Below are 16301 nucleotides of genomic sequence, written 5' to 3' on the forward strand. Positions count from 1 at the left end.
TGAGTCGTGTAAGCGGAAGACACAGGGAGCCTGGAACTTCCTCGAAGCCAAGTGTATGTTCCCAAACAACCAAAGGGTCATCAGGACACTGCCTGGGCTGCTTCCAGTTGCTGCCATCCATGGTTCCTGTGTGCATTTTTCTAGTGCCATTACAGGCTCTTCCAGAGAATCTTTACATCAGAATTGAATTAGGAAAGATTTTAAAATAATGGATTAAAAGGAATTGCCCCATAATTAGGAGTAAATGCTATAAAACACAGAAGCCATAGAGACACGTGCTGAAGCTGAGCACGATAGTTACCACTTCAGCTCAGTGAGCTCAGGTCCAGGGGTTAGCGGAGAGGTTGTTCTGCATAATTCTGGGGGAACAGTCTATCTGGGACTCTGTCTGGTCTGCATGTCTCACGGGCTCACAGGTGATCCACTGCTGCTGGTCTACAGACCACACTGGGGTAGAAAGGACGTAAAAAACAGGAGAGAGGTTTGTAGACCCAGTTCTTGCCCCCCTCCTTTTTTTGCTATAACATTTCCATATTTCTTTTTTTAAATGATTCTGGAGTATCTTTGTGGAAACCTAAACTATTCAAAGTACTGCATTTGGGGAGTTCTACAGGCTAGACTTAGAGCACAAAGCGCCTGGTAAAAACCTGATTTTCTCATCTTTGTGGACAGAGGCCGCTTGCCTTCTGGGGTGTGTCTGCAGACTTCACTGGAAAGCTCTCCTTCAGGAAAGAATGTTGTCTTCTGGATCCATGGCATAAGCTCATCTCATGACTTGGCTGTTAATCCAGGGAGTGGGAAGTTCACTGTGACCCTTGACCTGATAGGTCTGTGAAGTTCCTGAGGTGATAGCATCTTTAGGCTGGTGGGACCCGGGGCGCTCAGCACCAATGAGGACAGGACCACCCTCAAGACCATAGCACCGGTTGGCTAACAGCTGAGGCCAAGTTCTGTTTTTTCCAGTGGTTGGGGTTTGGGATCAGCAGTCACTGGGTACTGCTAAGGAGTGTCGGGGGGGGCAGAAGGGGGGTTATGATATGATGACATAAAGGAAAGAGTACCTGGTTCACTACCAGGGGAAGTAAGGGCCATCTAGAAGCCCAAAACTTCACCTGCATGCAGCCTACTTATTAGTAAATCCTCACTTGTACCCCACAACTTTATAATAAGTAAATGATATCTTTTAAAAAAGAAGTCTTGGCTGGGCGCAGTGGCTCAAGCCTGTAATCTCAGCACTTTGGGAGGCCAAGGTGAGGGGATTGCCTGAGCCCACAGGTTTGAGAACAGCCTGGGCAACTTGGTGAGATCTCGTCTCTACAATAAATTGAAAAATTAGCCAGGCGTGGTAGCGAGTGCTTGTAGTCCTGGCTACTTGGAAGGCTGAGACAGAAGGATCACCTGGGTGACAGAGTAAGACTCCAACTCAAAAAACAAAAGTCTTATTTGTAGAAGTACTGAGACGGAAAACATGTATGTGACACTCATATTGCCCAAGCCGAGAACTTTCAGTACCCAAGAGCCAAGGCAGCCCACCCATCATGGGAACAGTAATTCTCAAATAATTCAGGTCTGTCACTTGGATGTCCCAGGCATTATGAAGGACAAGCGTAACTCTCTGTGAAATGTCTTAAGCTCTGTCCTTTCCCCATCAACTCACTGCCCCCTACACCATAGGGTGAGCTGGCGTTTTCTTCATTCAGGTGCTCCCGGCCCAAGAGAGCGGCACCCTGTCCCTTGCCACGGAGGCTCATGCTTGCAGGGGAACACTTCCTCATGACACCCACAGAAGCCAAATGTACAAGATGAGGTGGGGGGATATAAGCTGAGGTCACCCCATCCCGAATGATCCTGTTCCCCACTGTCTCCAGCCCCTGTAGGACTCCACAGCACCAGTGGAGATTGCAGAAGGCACTGAGTGCAGGGCCACGGCTCCTTGGCCCCCACTGGAAGCTCACCGAGCCACACAAGGAGAACAGCAAGGGAAGAAAAAGGATGGGACACTGGGGTGTAACCCAGTTGCACCTGTCCCCGGCACTGGAGGGTCTGAGAGGCTCCCCCCGAGAAGGACAAGATGAAGGATGACTCACAGGCCTGACAACCAAAGACTAGAAGCGGTGGCCACGCAGATGTAACTGCACATAGGTAACAGCGGAGGACCAGACAAGAGGTTGTACTGAAAAATAAAAAATATAAGCACCACCCTTAGTATCCACCCCTCACGGAGTGCGTCTTAGTATATCAGGTGGTGACCTTCCCAGTAGCCCTGTAATACTCAGGGAAGGAAGGACATAACAAGGACACAATTTATGCCAGGACTGCTCTTGATGCCCTTTGAAGAGGAGCCCAAATGTACTTTATAATGTCTTGCATGAAAAGAATGTAAGAACGAAGTTGTGTCTGCTTTGTCACCAGATGACAGAATTACCAGATTTTCTGAAAAAAGAGGTTACAGTGCTATGCCTCAAGTGCATTTTCCAGGAACTATGGTGCTCCTGCTGAGTCTGAAAATATAGCTCAAGACTGCAAGGAGGACAGTTTTCTAAATCTTGCTGCTATAATGTGGATTTAATCCTCACTGGTGATCAGTGTTTGGTGAAAACTGGATCTCTTCAATTTCATTCCAGCTCAAATCATTTATAAAACTAAGTTCAAATGGCAGCTAAACTGGGATAGTAAAATATGCAGTAGGTTACTATGGTGATTGCTAATTTAAAATAATTAGAGAAAATAATGAGAAAACTCTTTCCTCTCTTAAGGATTAGTGATCTGTAAACTGATACCAATCTATTTTTAGTGTATGTAGTCTGTGTAACAATGAGAGAGAATTGTGAGTACCTCAGAATGCTTTAAAAAGATCTTTTTGACTGGAAAATTTAATCAATGCAATACTTACATCAAAATTTATACTTGTCTTTATTAAACCTAAGTTGATTTCACAAAAAGAAAATTACTGTATATATATATGTACAGTTTATATATATATCTCAATGTCATCACTTAAACAAAACATTATGACTAAGTGTATATTTAAATTAAGATTTAAGACCTGTTTATGATCACTTCTTAACTATTATAATTTCACAACTCCACCCTGCTCATTCATCATTCAAAATGACTTGCTGTTCGAAGAGACCCATCAGAACAAATGAGGCACTCACACTCCAGTGTGGCCTGCACAGGAAGGTGGACATTCCTAGGTACTTCTCATCATTTCATTCTTGCAATGGAACATGTCCACAAACTGGCCACGTTGTTTAAAGCACATGAATTCTGTTGCTAACCTCAATAACTATACATCATTATTTCTGGTTAACTAAGGTTAGCACTCCATTCTGGAGAATGGAACAAATTGGCAGAAAGTGGAAAAAAAAATCAGTTCTTTTACAAATCTGGTGAATGTGATGTCAAATGAGCAAAATAACCATTTGGAGTTAGCGCATCTTTGTGTTAACTGGGCACAGACTCCTTTCAAGGGTCATCCTCCACCCCTTTCCTTATCCAGTAACTGCCCCCTCAGGTCCACCTGCCCTCCCAGAGGAGTCAGGGTGGGCTGTGTCTTCCCATCTCCCACTTACCTTCTAGTACCTGTGATTTTAAATGGTAGCTAAAGTTTCTCAGAGTAAACTGAGTAAAAGATTTGGAAAAAAACTGGACTCTTTTAATTCAGGGTCCTGTGGTCCAAAGTCAGGGTCTTTTAAAACATCCGAGACTTTAAAAAAAAATGAAGATACTGAGTCTTGGAGAAGTTAGACAATGTACCGAGTTCCATGCCAGGTGCTGATGATGTCAACCGTGACTCCAAGTTCTCAGACCCTAACCCAGGACTCTTCCTGCTAAAGAGGTACTGGCCTTCAATGAGTAGATGGAGAGACAGGTCAGGGGAGCCAGGGATCCCTGAGAACCACCACCAGGAAAATGGGCTCTGAAAGGAAACCTAGCCTAGTGCTTTGAGGATAGTGAGAACACAGCATCAGAAGAGGTGCTCAGACCTCAGTCTTCCCTGAAGGATTTTAGGTCCTGTCCCCTGGCACCCAAAATGTAAGAAAGGTCCTGGCTTGTATGCCACTTCTTAAAACCTATTTATAATGTATAAAGTCAAAACTAGCTCCCAAACCTGCCTGATGATGTGGCATGCCGTGATGTGATGTGATGTGATGTGATGTGATGTGATGTGATGTGATGTGATGTGATGTGATATACAGATTCCTGGGCCCTCCCCCAGGAGTTCCTGGTTCTGTATATCAGGTGCAGGATCTGGGAATCTACAGCTTTAAAAAATGCTCCAGATGATCTGGCCATAAGGGTAACACTTATTTAGAATAGGGGTCAGCAGACTGTTTTCTAGAAAGGGTCAGTGTATGCATTTTAGGCCTGGTCTCTGTTGCAGCTACTCAACAGAGTAAGCTACCATCAGATCTACCTTTGTAGCACAAAAACAGTCACAGACAACACATAAATGAATGTGTCCCAATAAAGCTTTCTTTACAAAAGCAGGTAGCAAGTCAGAATTGGCCTGGGAGCTATAGTTTGCTATCACCTGGCTAGAATATTACACTGATTCTTAATTCACATAGGGATGTGGTGTAGAAAACAAACTCAGATTTATTCTTTTAAGGGGTTCTCTTCAGGTATAGGAAGAAAATTTTTATTATTTAAAAATGAATAAATAAAGGAAAATAACTCACCAAAACACCAATGTCTCTAGGAAGGAAATTCCAACATTGGATGCACCAACCACAACAATCTTGGCATTGACAGTTATTTTAGGTTCCAATGTTAGTTTTCTGTTTGTATGGTTTAAGGCATAACTCATCTGGGAAAAAAATAAAAAGAAAGAAGTCAAAGAAAATGTAACCGAGCACACATCTCCAAATTTGCAATTATGTAGAATTGTTCAACTAGGACATAGCCAGCAAGATAAACCTAACAATGGCCATGCACAGCCATGGTGAAATGTGTGAGAAGGTATTTCTAAGAAATTAAGGTAAGAATAATACTATAAGAAAGGAATTGGCAGTAATGGGATACTGCCAGGGTGGTGGGGAAGCATATAACAACAAAAAGGGTACCTGATCTCAAACCAGGCAAAGGGAGGACCACAGGGAGGCCCAAACTTTACCTGTATGATATCCACTTATATACCTAATCCTGAATTGTATCCCATAGCTTCAAAATAAAATAAAATTTTAAAAAAAGAAATTGAGGTAAGAATAGAGAAAAATGCCTAACACATCAGCTGGATCACATCAAAATGCTTGGTCTGGGTGATTCTGTCTTATCACTGACAGATGTTTCATATAGAATTGAGGCCCTTAGCTGGGATCAGTGGCTCAGCCTGTAATCCCGCACCTTTAGGAGGCTGAGGTGAGTGGATTGCCTGAGCCCGCAGGTTCGAGACCCGCCTGGGCAGGCGAGACCTCATCTCTACAATAAATCAAAAAAATTAGCCGGGTATGGTAGCGCGCACCTGTAGTTCCTGCTACTCAGAAGGCTGAGGCGGAAGGATCACTGGAGCCCAGCAGGTTGAGGCTGCGGTGGCCGGGAGCGGCCACGGCACTCCAGTCTGGGTGACAGAGTGAGACTCCAACTCAAAAAAAAAGAATTGAGGCCCTTAATGACTGGAGATGAAAGGTAAATAATCCTACAAGAAAACAGTCATACTACTCCCAGAGAATCTGTAGGGTTATGAAGGGTTCCAAGTCTTTCCTTGTGTCTAAGGCTTCTCTGAAACCTTGAGTGACAAATTCCATTAGTCAGGTACTTGAAGACAAGTTTTATCTCACATTCAATTCTGCATCCCTCACACTACTTAGCACAGTACCTTATGGACAGCAGGTGTTCAATAATATTCATAGAATGACAAACATTTGTTAAAGGACAAAATGGTAGGGATTGTTCAATCTTTCAAATACTTCAGGGTCAGGGAGAACTCAGAAACACAGAAGGTAACTGGTGAGCAATTGAATGTCCATATTTACAAAAGTTACTTGGATTAGTTGTTTACTTGACTCATGTCCCTGCAGAGGCTGCAGTGAGATCATTGACTGTACAACAGAAGGTGTTACAAAGAGGTGGTGGGATATTCCTGGAAGAATGTTAGACTATGTGCCAAAAGACCTTGGTTTATTCATTCAACACACATCTTTATTCAGTGCTTAATATATGTCTGGACAGTAATAAGAATTACAGACATTTCGCATCAGAAACAATGGAGGCCAGAAGTCAGTAGAATAACTTTCTTATCACTTCTCCCCACTCCATTAAATTCTCATTACATCAGCATTCACTCATCCTCTAGGTCAGATGTTTCCACATTCTAGTAAGTCAAACCACTTTTCATTTTCTTAAAATCCTGAGATGCTAGGAGTTGTGGTTCTGGTGGGATAATAATGGTAAAGGCCTATTTGGGTCCCCACCCACCTTGCAGTACTTTAGGTGGCATGGGTAGGCCTTTGCCATTACAAGGTAGCATTTAAGATGTAAAGAATAAATCCCATCTCTCCAGCTCTAGATAGCCTAGCAACATAGAGGTAGAAAGGTAGAAAACTTTTGAGCCAAATAATGTACTGAAAAAAACTTAAAACCAAAGTGGAAGATTTTAGACTCTCTCCATAATTAACATTGCTGGTGCCTCCCTGCATCTGTTCCACCCCTTACTTTCACCTTTAATTCAGCACAACATGGATTTTGGAGGAAATTGGACCCACTCTCATGTTTAAGAGCAGACTCTGATAGACATAAACAAAGTTGCATAATCCGGTTTTCCTTGCTCAGTGATTGGCCCAGGATAGACATGTGACCCAAGTTGACCTAATCAGAGTGAAGCCCAGGACCCCAGTATGATGGATGAGGAAGAGAGAAACTTGCTTGCTTTCTGGAGGCAGTACAAATGTGAAGCTTGAAATAGCTACTGTCATCATGCCACCAAGAGGGAACCATCCTGGATTGAAGCCCCAAGAGAATCACAGGGAAATAGAATATAAATTACTCTCAAACCCTACCTGAAGCCCATACTACCTCTGGACTTTTCAGTGACATGCGCAACACATATCAGTCAAGTATTGCCACAATAGTGCTATACAACAAGCCAGTTCAAAGTGCATTGCTTAAAACGATTGTCACTTATTCCCACTCACGCTGGGTCAGCTAGAAGTAGGTTGATGTAGCCTGGACTCAGCTGGGTCTGACTCCAGCTTGCATTTCAGATCTGCCTCACAACTCCACAGCTCTCTTTTTTTTTTAATGACAGATAGCCAAGGTATGTTCCTCTCAGGGCAATAGTAGAAGTGCAAGAAGGGTAAGTGAAACAGGAATACTTCTTAGGACGGGTCAGAGCATGTCATGTGGCTGAGCCCAACCTCTATGAGGTGGGAAATACACTCACCTCTAGAGGGAAGAACCTCCATTTCTTTGATTGTTTAGGCCAGTTTGTTTCTTTTATATGCAGCTGGAAAGTTCCTAGGGTGATATACTTTCTAAATGAAAATAATGAATATATCATTTGAATGAAAAACTGCATGTTCTTCAAATAAGTTCTGATCAGATCTATAAGAATTTTTCAGGACAGGTCAATGAAGAATTGTGCAAGCAATCTAGGTCCCACTGGTATGTATGGGGGCCACTGTATACTATGCTTTCTTAATATCCAAGACAAGTAGGCTGACAGCAGATTCGCTTTAGCCAGCCTTGGGTTTGGTGGAAATAAGGAATGTAGGAGGCATACATGTTGTTATGATGGCATCTAGTTTCAGACCTGGTTAACAGATTTGAAATGCAAGCATCTTAACAGGGGTCAGAAGCCAAGATCCTTTTTGTAAGAAGGTACTTTCAGACAAGCCCCTCTGCTGCTGGAAGTGTAAGCTAACATTGAAACATGGGCAGTCACGAAATTCCCTGGTAAAGAATTATACCTCTTTTATGAAACAGCTCCTGTATCAGTGATACAAAGGCGGGCTGGAGAACAGACAGAATGGCTTTTGTTTCCCACACAATAGCTTTAACACCAACAGCTGCCAGGCCTTAGAAATCACCTTTCTAACTGCTAGATACACAAAATGGCCTCCGGGGGTCAAGAGTTAGCGATCAGTACCAATGGTCTCAGGAGACGGTGGGTGTCTCAGGAGAGTGATCAGGCGTCACAATGATTCACAATAAACCCAGTTTTGTGCCCGGGTTTTAATTAAAAACATATCCATCGCCAAGTATGATGAAGTCTTCTGACCTGAAAAATAATCATGTTTTTCTTTTATTAGTATAGATGGTTTTAAAATGCCTTGAAAAAAATTTCTTCCCAGCCTGGAAACCTCTTTCAGTGACAACTGTAAATGAAGACTGCTTCTGTTGCTTTATAAAGGGTTTATTTTTTTCTCAGAAGCAGGAAGCACAGGTCATTTTTTAATGAAAGCAGAATATTTCCTCCCTTTATGCTCCTTCAAACTACGGGTTATCATGAGAAGGAAAAACAGGTATGGAAGCCCCTCTGAGTCAAGCTTACTTTTCTCTTTCTTGGTCTGACCATCTACCAAAAAATGTCCCATGTACTGGAGATCCTGTTTTGGGTCTGATCTCCTTAACAGTAAAGTCAAAATAAAAACTCTAGCAATTAAACCATTTTATAGACAGAAGTTAAATATGCCTTGTAATGGTAAATACTTCAAAGATTAAACAGAGGGTCTGTGAGCTATTTACCTACATACCGTACCAGGGATAATATGAAGGGAATCTAGAAGATTCTTACCTCCATATCCTTTCAGACATTTCTACTTTTCTAAGGATGCTCAGTTAACATTTTAGACAAAAGATGATTTTAAATGTAGAGATCAACATATGGTTAGCCAGAAAAAAATAAACCATGTATCACAGTGCATAAGCTGATCTTTTAAGGGTAAAAGAAAAGTCCCTTAAAGTTGATGTGGACTCTCATAATGAATTTAAAATGCAAACTCTAAATTCCATTCCACAGCTAGAAAAGGAAAGAATGACTGTTAGGGTATGGACAGGGTGAGGGTGGGAGGCGCAGTGAGGTACAGCACCAGAGCCAGCAAGCCAGAGGTGCCGCAACCCAGAGATCCGAGTAAATGCAAAAAATTGCAACACACAGAGGTGAGAGAAGAAAGATTTATTTAAGAAAAGTTCACCCCCCACAGACAGGGAATGGGCCTACACTCTAGGTAAGTGTGGTGTTGTAGTCCTCCAAAGCCCTGGCTTAAATCCTTTTCTGGAGATGTTGCATGTAACTGCCATGACTTCCTTGTCGACCACCTGTGGATGTCTTGGAGATCCTGTGACACAGAGACCCATTAATGTCCATCCACATTATCATAGCCCCTAGAGAAAGGTATGACAAGGCGTCTAATTCTCCTGCACCTTCCCAAACAACATTCCTTAGAGCTAATGGAGGGTGCACTTCCCCTTATCTCCTAGGCATTCCCAGTGGGTAGCTTCGGGGAATTCTTGACTTCCCTGTAGATAGCTCTACCGGAAGACTGAGTTCCCACCTGCTCCCCCTCTGGGCGGTCATAACTTTTGTAATTACAAGTTTCATGACTTTTACAATCCTTGACCAATGTATGATATCTTAGGCCTTGTAAATTCCCTTTACTCTAGGCAGCTTGATTGACACTATGAGATACCTCTGATGCCTGGCACCAGGAAGTTTGTTCCTGAAAAGACAAAGGTGGCAAAGTTAATTTTACTTAAAGTGTGCATTTCTCCAAAATCATAGCTTCTACTTTCTCATCATTGTGTCAGTGTTTAAGAACATGAAAAATGGCTTCCCACTCTTAGTCTGTCGTTCAATGACAATATGAGATTTCTCTGTTAGGCTGTTCTAGAGTTGAGCTTGAGGTCCAAGGAATGAAAGAGTGTGAAGGATTTGGAGGGAAACAAATGTGGTCAGATGGGAGGAGTGAGGGGCTGAGATGAGAAAATGGGAACTAGTAAAGAGAAACAAGCCAATGTTTATGATGTAACCTCTTTATGTGTATTTTCCTATGAGCCTCAGAAACAGAAGACTGTGTATGTGAGTGGCTGAGTCCCTGGAGGGGTTTTTAGTTGCTTTTATCTTTTTGTTTGGTTTGTGTACACCCTTCCATTTGACTGTTCGCTCCTTGAGGTCAGGAACTATATCTCTGTTTTCTGAGTCTCTTGTATTTTATTTGACAACTCCTGCCATACATTGTGGGATATTCAATACTCTGTGAAAGAATAGATACATAAACTTTGTGTTTCATAGACCCTTTTTCAAGGATGTTGACATAATTTCTACTACGCAAAATTACTTAAGTTGGCTCTTTTCCAGTTGCTTACATGACCAGATGAGGGATTTAGATATCATGAAAACTACTTAGGATTAAATGTGATCTTTTGTAAAAATAAAGTTTCTATACATACCCAGTTGAGTTTATGCCACGATTCACATACATTTTTCAAGACACCTTAAATACATAGTTTCAAACTTTATGTACATTGTTAACTGTCCCCTGTATTTATATATGTCAAAAATATAATTTTATCTGGTACACATAGATCTGAATTCTGTTTTTCCACATCTAGTTTGGTTTTTCTTCTGCACTTAGAATGACAACGAAAGCATTACTGAAACTCAATTTCAATAATAAATTCAAAATCAGAAGTTACTAAAACTAGGTCAATAAACTAGAAAGCAATAAAAATAACCACAAATGATCTTACATAATAAATGAAGGTTCACACTAAAATAGAACATGACACTATCTACAGTGAACTTTTTTCTAATGATAGCATTTCTTTTGGAGGTCATGTTCACCCTCCCAGATCATTAGACAGGATGTCATTAGCTTAGTCACAAGGTCTGGGCTTGTTTTCTTAATTCTACCACTGGTTGAAATTCTGAGCCCTTTTTTCCTTAAATATCAGTTTCCTCAGGTGTAAAATGAAAGTAAATTACACAAACCTGTGCCTTGCTCAGCAGGCAAACATGGGAACTATTATTTAAAATATGTCTGCAAATACTTTGAGATTTTCAGGCAAAGATGTTACACAAGGCAAAATTGCACATCCTCTCTCCCATCTGCAATATGAAAGGCAAATCTGAAAAACACATTCTAAAAGGGCAAAACAATGAGCTCAATTTTCAGCTCACACCCATGTTTGTGTGTGTGTGTGTGTGTGTGTGTGTGTGTGTGTGTATTTTTTCTTACAGAAAGCTTCCAAAGACTTCAAAGGGAGCTCTTTTCATGCAAGAAAATGAAAGATGGAGATATTCAAATGCATTAGGAATAAAAATTTCTGAAATCCTTAATAAGCTTACTTTTGCTTCATAAATGTAATTTTTTTCTTATGCTTCTCTATTCTCTCGTTTCTCTTTTAGAAATCTTCTGTTTCCCCAATTTGAGCAAAACAAATGATGACAAGTTGTCAGTGCTACAAATATCAGTGTAGGTTTCAAAGTTCAGAGTTCACAAGTTGACCTATTTGGGGCAAAGTATTGAAATATTACCAGATACACAAAGGGTAGGGCAGAATAGACATTTAAAACAGAACCAATCGGTTGGTAACCTCTTCCACAGAGACAGAAAACAATTTCAAAAAGCCTTTCTACTAAAAGTATTAAAAGGCTTCAAAAGTATGACATAAACACCAACACCTCTGTCCGGGAGGGAGTGAGTCTGTTGAGATGATGTTGTGGTTTTGAGTCTTGTTTTGTGGAGGGTTCTCTTAACTTTCCTCTTGGGTAGGAGAAAATGGGAAGTGTTCAACAGAACTGTAACTCCAGCACTTTAGAAACAATGCAGACTGCTCTGTCTGTGGTATTTGCTGATGGTACTCAAGGACACGAACTGGCTTCTTTCTTTACAATGGACAGAGCCCACTCAAAATCACACAACACGGGGATTGAGAGTGGGCATCAGCCATTGTGTGACCGGCTCCCAGCAGCATTCCCACAATCACTTCAGGCACACTGTAGGCACTCAATACGTGTTTGTGAAGTGAATGAAGCACTCATTTAGCCCCTGCAATCTGTAACGCTACCCATGAAGAACTGTTATTTCTTTAAGGAACCATCATGCCTTCAATTTCTTTACATCCTCCACGTTATGCCAGGCAAAGTGTGGGTGCTTGATAGATTTGTGTGGCATTCTCCCACACAGACTGAACACTAGCTGAGGGAGTAGGGCTCCTTTATCCATTAGGATTGGGCTTGGCAGCTATAACAGAAAACCCCAAATACCAGTAGCTTAAACAGGATGGAAGATATTTTCTCACTTAAGCAAAAGAAGCCTGGAAGTATGTGGCCCGGGGCTCCTGAGTTTGTGCCATAAACTCATCAGAGACCAGGCTTCCTCTACCTGCTCTGCTCTCCATCCTACCGCATGGCTTCCACCCTCAAGGATGGTCCAGGACAGTGGCTGGGAGGGAGAAGAGAAGGAGGAACAAAAGAAGGTCTTCTTCCTAGCTTTAAGCAGCTTTCCCAGAATTCCTATTCCAACAACTTCTACTTCTGTCTCAGTGGCCAAGACACTCGTCATACCAGATGAAAGGAAGGATAGCCATGTAGTCTCTTGGTTGAGTGCATCGCTGCCTCAAATAAAACTGAGGTTCCGTTACAAAGACTAAAGGGAGGGATGGAAATTGGGGTTTTTTGCCATAGTTCCATAAGCCTCCATAATTCAGTGAGTAAATTTGTTTAACTTGTATTTTCTTTTATTTCACTTATCCAACTCCATCTGTCCTCATCCCTCCTACACTCATAGTTCTCATCTGGCCATTATCATTATTTTGTAAATGTTTTTAAAAGTTAAAATTATTCCCACCCTACAAAATTCACTTAAGATCATTTTTAAACACTTATATTAGAAAAATGTGATTTGGAGGCTGGGTGTGATGGCTCATGCCTGTAATCCCAGCACTTTGGGAGGCCAAGGCAAGGGGATCACTTGATCCCAGGAGGAGTTTGAGACCAAACTGGGTGACATATTGAGATCCTGTCTCTATACAAAAAAAAATTTTTTTTAATTAGCTGGGTATGGTAGCACACACCTGTATTCCCAACTACTTGGGAAGTGAGGCGGAAGGATCACTTGAGCCTAGGAGGTCGAGGCTGCGGTGAGCTATGATCATACCGCTGCACTCCAATCTGGGTGACAGAACAAAACCCTGTCTCTGGGGGGAAAATATGTGTGTATATATATATACATGTGTGTGTGTGTGTGTGTGTGTGTGTACACACATATATATGGATAGACAGATCGATATACACATATATAGAAAAATGTGTTTTGAAGGTTGAGTTTAGTGACTTTAGTGGATTTCATCAATTCTAGCTTGCACTTTTTTTGTGTCAGCATTCCAGAAATCAGCCTTACCATCAATGGCACCTTAACAGTGGTGATACAGTTGTTCTTACTTGTACATAGGTGATTCGGTCATGGCTCTTCAATGTCATCACTTCAAGAGAGTTATGTGCATTATGTGCACAGTATGTGTGGAGTTAACTGCTCCTGGCATGGTCTTCATAAAGATGACAGCTTCGTTGGGTGTTGAAATGAACACTTATTGTGTTCCCATAAAGACCCAGAAACTGAGCAGCAGGCCCAAATTCAATATTAATAAAGCAAATATTAGCCACTGGAGGGATGACTGTAGTTCCATATTCTCTTGCAACGCAATAGTTGAGGGTCTTCCAGGAGCAGGTAAAGGATGGCAGACACCCATGAGTAGATGAAGCCATACTGCATTTTGTTACAGAGACATGTGCAAAAAATATTTTCTCATCCCAGCAGACAATGCAATGGAAGAGAAGAAAATTACCTCTCCTTTCTGAATAGATGAAAGAAATTTTAAAACAATAGATGTATATGACTGATTCACATGCTGTTCAGGGTCCTCATTAAGACATCTGTGTGATAGTTTACTTGGCCACATTTTTTTTCTTAATGATACACAAAATAAAGGTACATCTTATAATTGATGGTATTTAAGATTTGATGAATTGGGTAGCTAAGTTACGTGTTTTCACTTAAATAACAGCCCCAAATATGTTACTCATATAATCATTAAAAATATAATTGCTTTTATGCAATACACAAACACTGGCAAGTAAACTCCACAGTCAGCTTTTCAGAGACATTGGCATTCATTAATCTCTGATATAGGGCCCATTAGCACACACACCCAGCTAACCTCAAATGTCCCATATCTCTCCTTCCCCACCTTGAGTAGTGTCAAGTGTCCAGAAGTGTCCTCTGAGTTTCTGCAACATTCTAATAGAATCCTATCTGGTATGTGTCAGGTGGCTGGTACTCCAGCTGTCATTTGCAATACAGTGTCAGCCACCTACTGGAGAAATGACTTCTCTGGGGTGAGCACACAGGGCAAGGCAGGAATGAAGCAAATCTGTGGCAAGGAAATGGTTTACAGAACCAGTTTCCTGGCCTGCACTGTTCTGAAAGCACCAATTATTACTCCATTACAAATGTATCTCTTTTCAAGAAAACTCAGTGACTTTACATCTAGCTACCTAATGGTTCTCAACTTCTATATGCCCATGAAAGAACCATTTGCACTAGAATAAAATGAGGGTGTGGCCTCAAAGGTTTTGGAAATGCTTACATCAAAAGCGGTGGAAGGCATTCTTCCTTTTAAATTGTGCTCTTTAGAAAGGATGGCATTTTCATTTACACCGGCGGAAACAAAAATTGTCCTCCATGTATTAAACATAAAGTGCATTAAGGAAAAAAAATAAACAAGCCCTGCTTTCCTCTACACTCACTCTCACAGAACACTTCTGATACCATATGTGGGGGTTTTCCCCACATCAACCAATTCTCTGATGCCGTTGGGTATCCTAGAATTCAATTCTATTCTGACACTGTCTCCCTGGGCTCAGTCCCACAAGGTTGCCCCCCACAACCCCACTACAGAAGCCAACCTAAGTCCAGGTTGTCACCTATGCTTCTGATGATTAACTGGAGGTTCCCCTGACCCCTCATTGGTTTCCATCATTTGCTAGAGTGACTCACAGAACTCAAGGAAACAGTTTACTTACTGGACTTACTGGCTTATTATAAAAAGTAGAACTTAGAATAGTCAGATGTGTAGGGTATGGTATGGTGCAGGAATGCAGAGCTTCCTTGTGCCTTCCGATGTGCCACCCTCCCAGCACCTCCAAGAGTTCACCAACCCAGAAGTTCTCTGAATCCTTTGGGTTAGGGTTTTTATGGAGGCTTCCTCATGTAGTCATGATTGATAAAGTCATTGTCCACTGGTTGCTGAATTCAATCTCTTGCCCCACTCCCCTCCCTGGAGGTTGTGGGGTTGACCTGAAAGTCCTGACCCTCTAATCACATGCTTGGTTCTCCTGATAAGCAGCCCTCCCATCGTTAAGGGCTTTCCGAAAATCATCTCATTAACATAAACTCAGGTGTGGTTCAAAGGGGCTTGTAATGAATAACAGAAGATGTTCTTCTCATCTTTATTACACTAGAGTTGCTTTTGAAACTGGGGACAAAAAACAAATATTATAACAAAAGATGCTACTATTGCTTTTGTCACTTAAGAAGTTACGAGGGTTTCAGAAGCTCTTGCCTGGAACTGGGAACAAAGACCAAATATATATTTATTTTTTTATATCACAGCATATACACATATGTTTATAGTATAGAATTTGACTATGAAGTCTTAATACTAAGGTTAGAAATCAGAGAAATATATGAAATAATCTGTGACAAATTTATTCTTTTAGGATTTTTATGAAATAAAAGAAGTTGCATTGCTGCTTGTTTTCCTTTCTTAAAAACAGTTAGAGGAAGGTTGATGGAGAATCTGTGGGGGCACAATTGCTTAAAACAAAGAGAGAACTTCAGTCATCCTTCTCTTTCTCTTTCCATCACATATCATAAAGGGTGTAAAGGGTAATAAGGCATGCAGTACATCAGAGATGCATGAACAGTTGTTATTTAGTCATAGGCTTTAAAACATTTTGCACTTGATGCTGTGGAAGTAGGCAGGAATCTGTCCTTATTCCTATAGGAGCAACTTACAAATATATAACAATGAGTTACTATGCCAAAAAGTCATTTTCCCAACTAGAAAGGCAACTCAGAAAAAAAAAACCAAACCTGTTTGGATAAAAACCATTATTCTAGTATCAAATAACAAAATTTCAACAAATTGAGTTTCACAGATCTGATTATATTTTTATTAGCAATTCATGAACTGAGCAACATCTAACCTATAAAACAGAAAGTAGCTCTGATGAGCTAGACAAAGTGGGTGAGATTTATAGGCAGTAAAAAAAAGGTAGAGGAAAACAGGAACCA

The 16301-nt window shown here is 41.2% G+C and overlaps 1 protein-coding gene across 1 annotated transcript in view; it reads right to left on the minus strand.

Annotated features, from left to right (window-relative positions):
* CFAP61 (cilia and flagella associated protein 61) overlaps window positions 1–16301 on the minus strand; it is a 179436-nt gene that overhangs the window by 114258 nt on the left and 48877 nt on the right. Inside the window, exon 5 of the mRNA XM_021708871.1 lies at window positions 4686–4813. Within this exon, the coding sequence (XP_021564546.1) occupies window positions 4686–4813 (128 nt within the window). The remainder of the gene's footprint in view (window positions 1–4685; window positions 4814–16301) is intronic.

Source organism: Carlito syrichta, unplaced genomic scaffold, assembly GCF_000164805.1.
Source record: "Carlito syrichta isolate Samal-C Ts95f unplaced genomic scaffold, Tarsius_syrichta-2.0.1 Scaffold153530, whole genome shotgun sequence".
In the NCBI taxonomy this organism is placed as follows: Eukaryota; Metazoa; Chordata; class Mammalia; order Primates; family Tarsiidae; genus Carlito; species Carlito syrichta.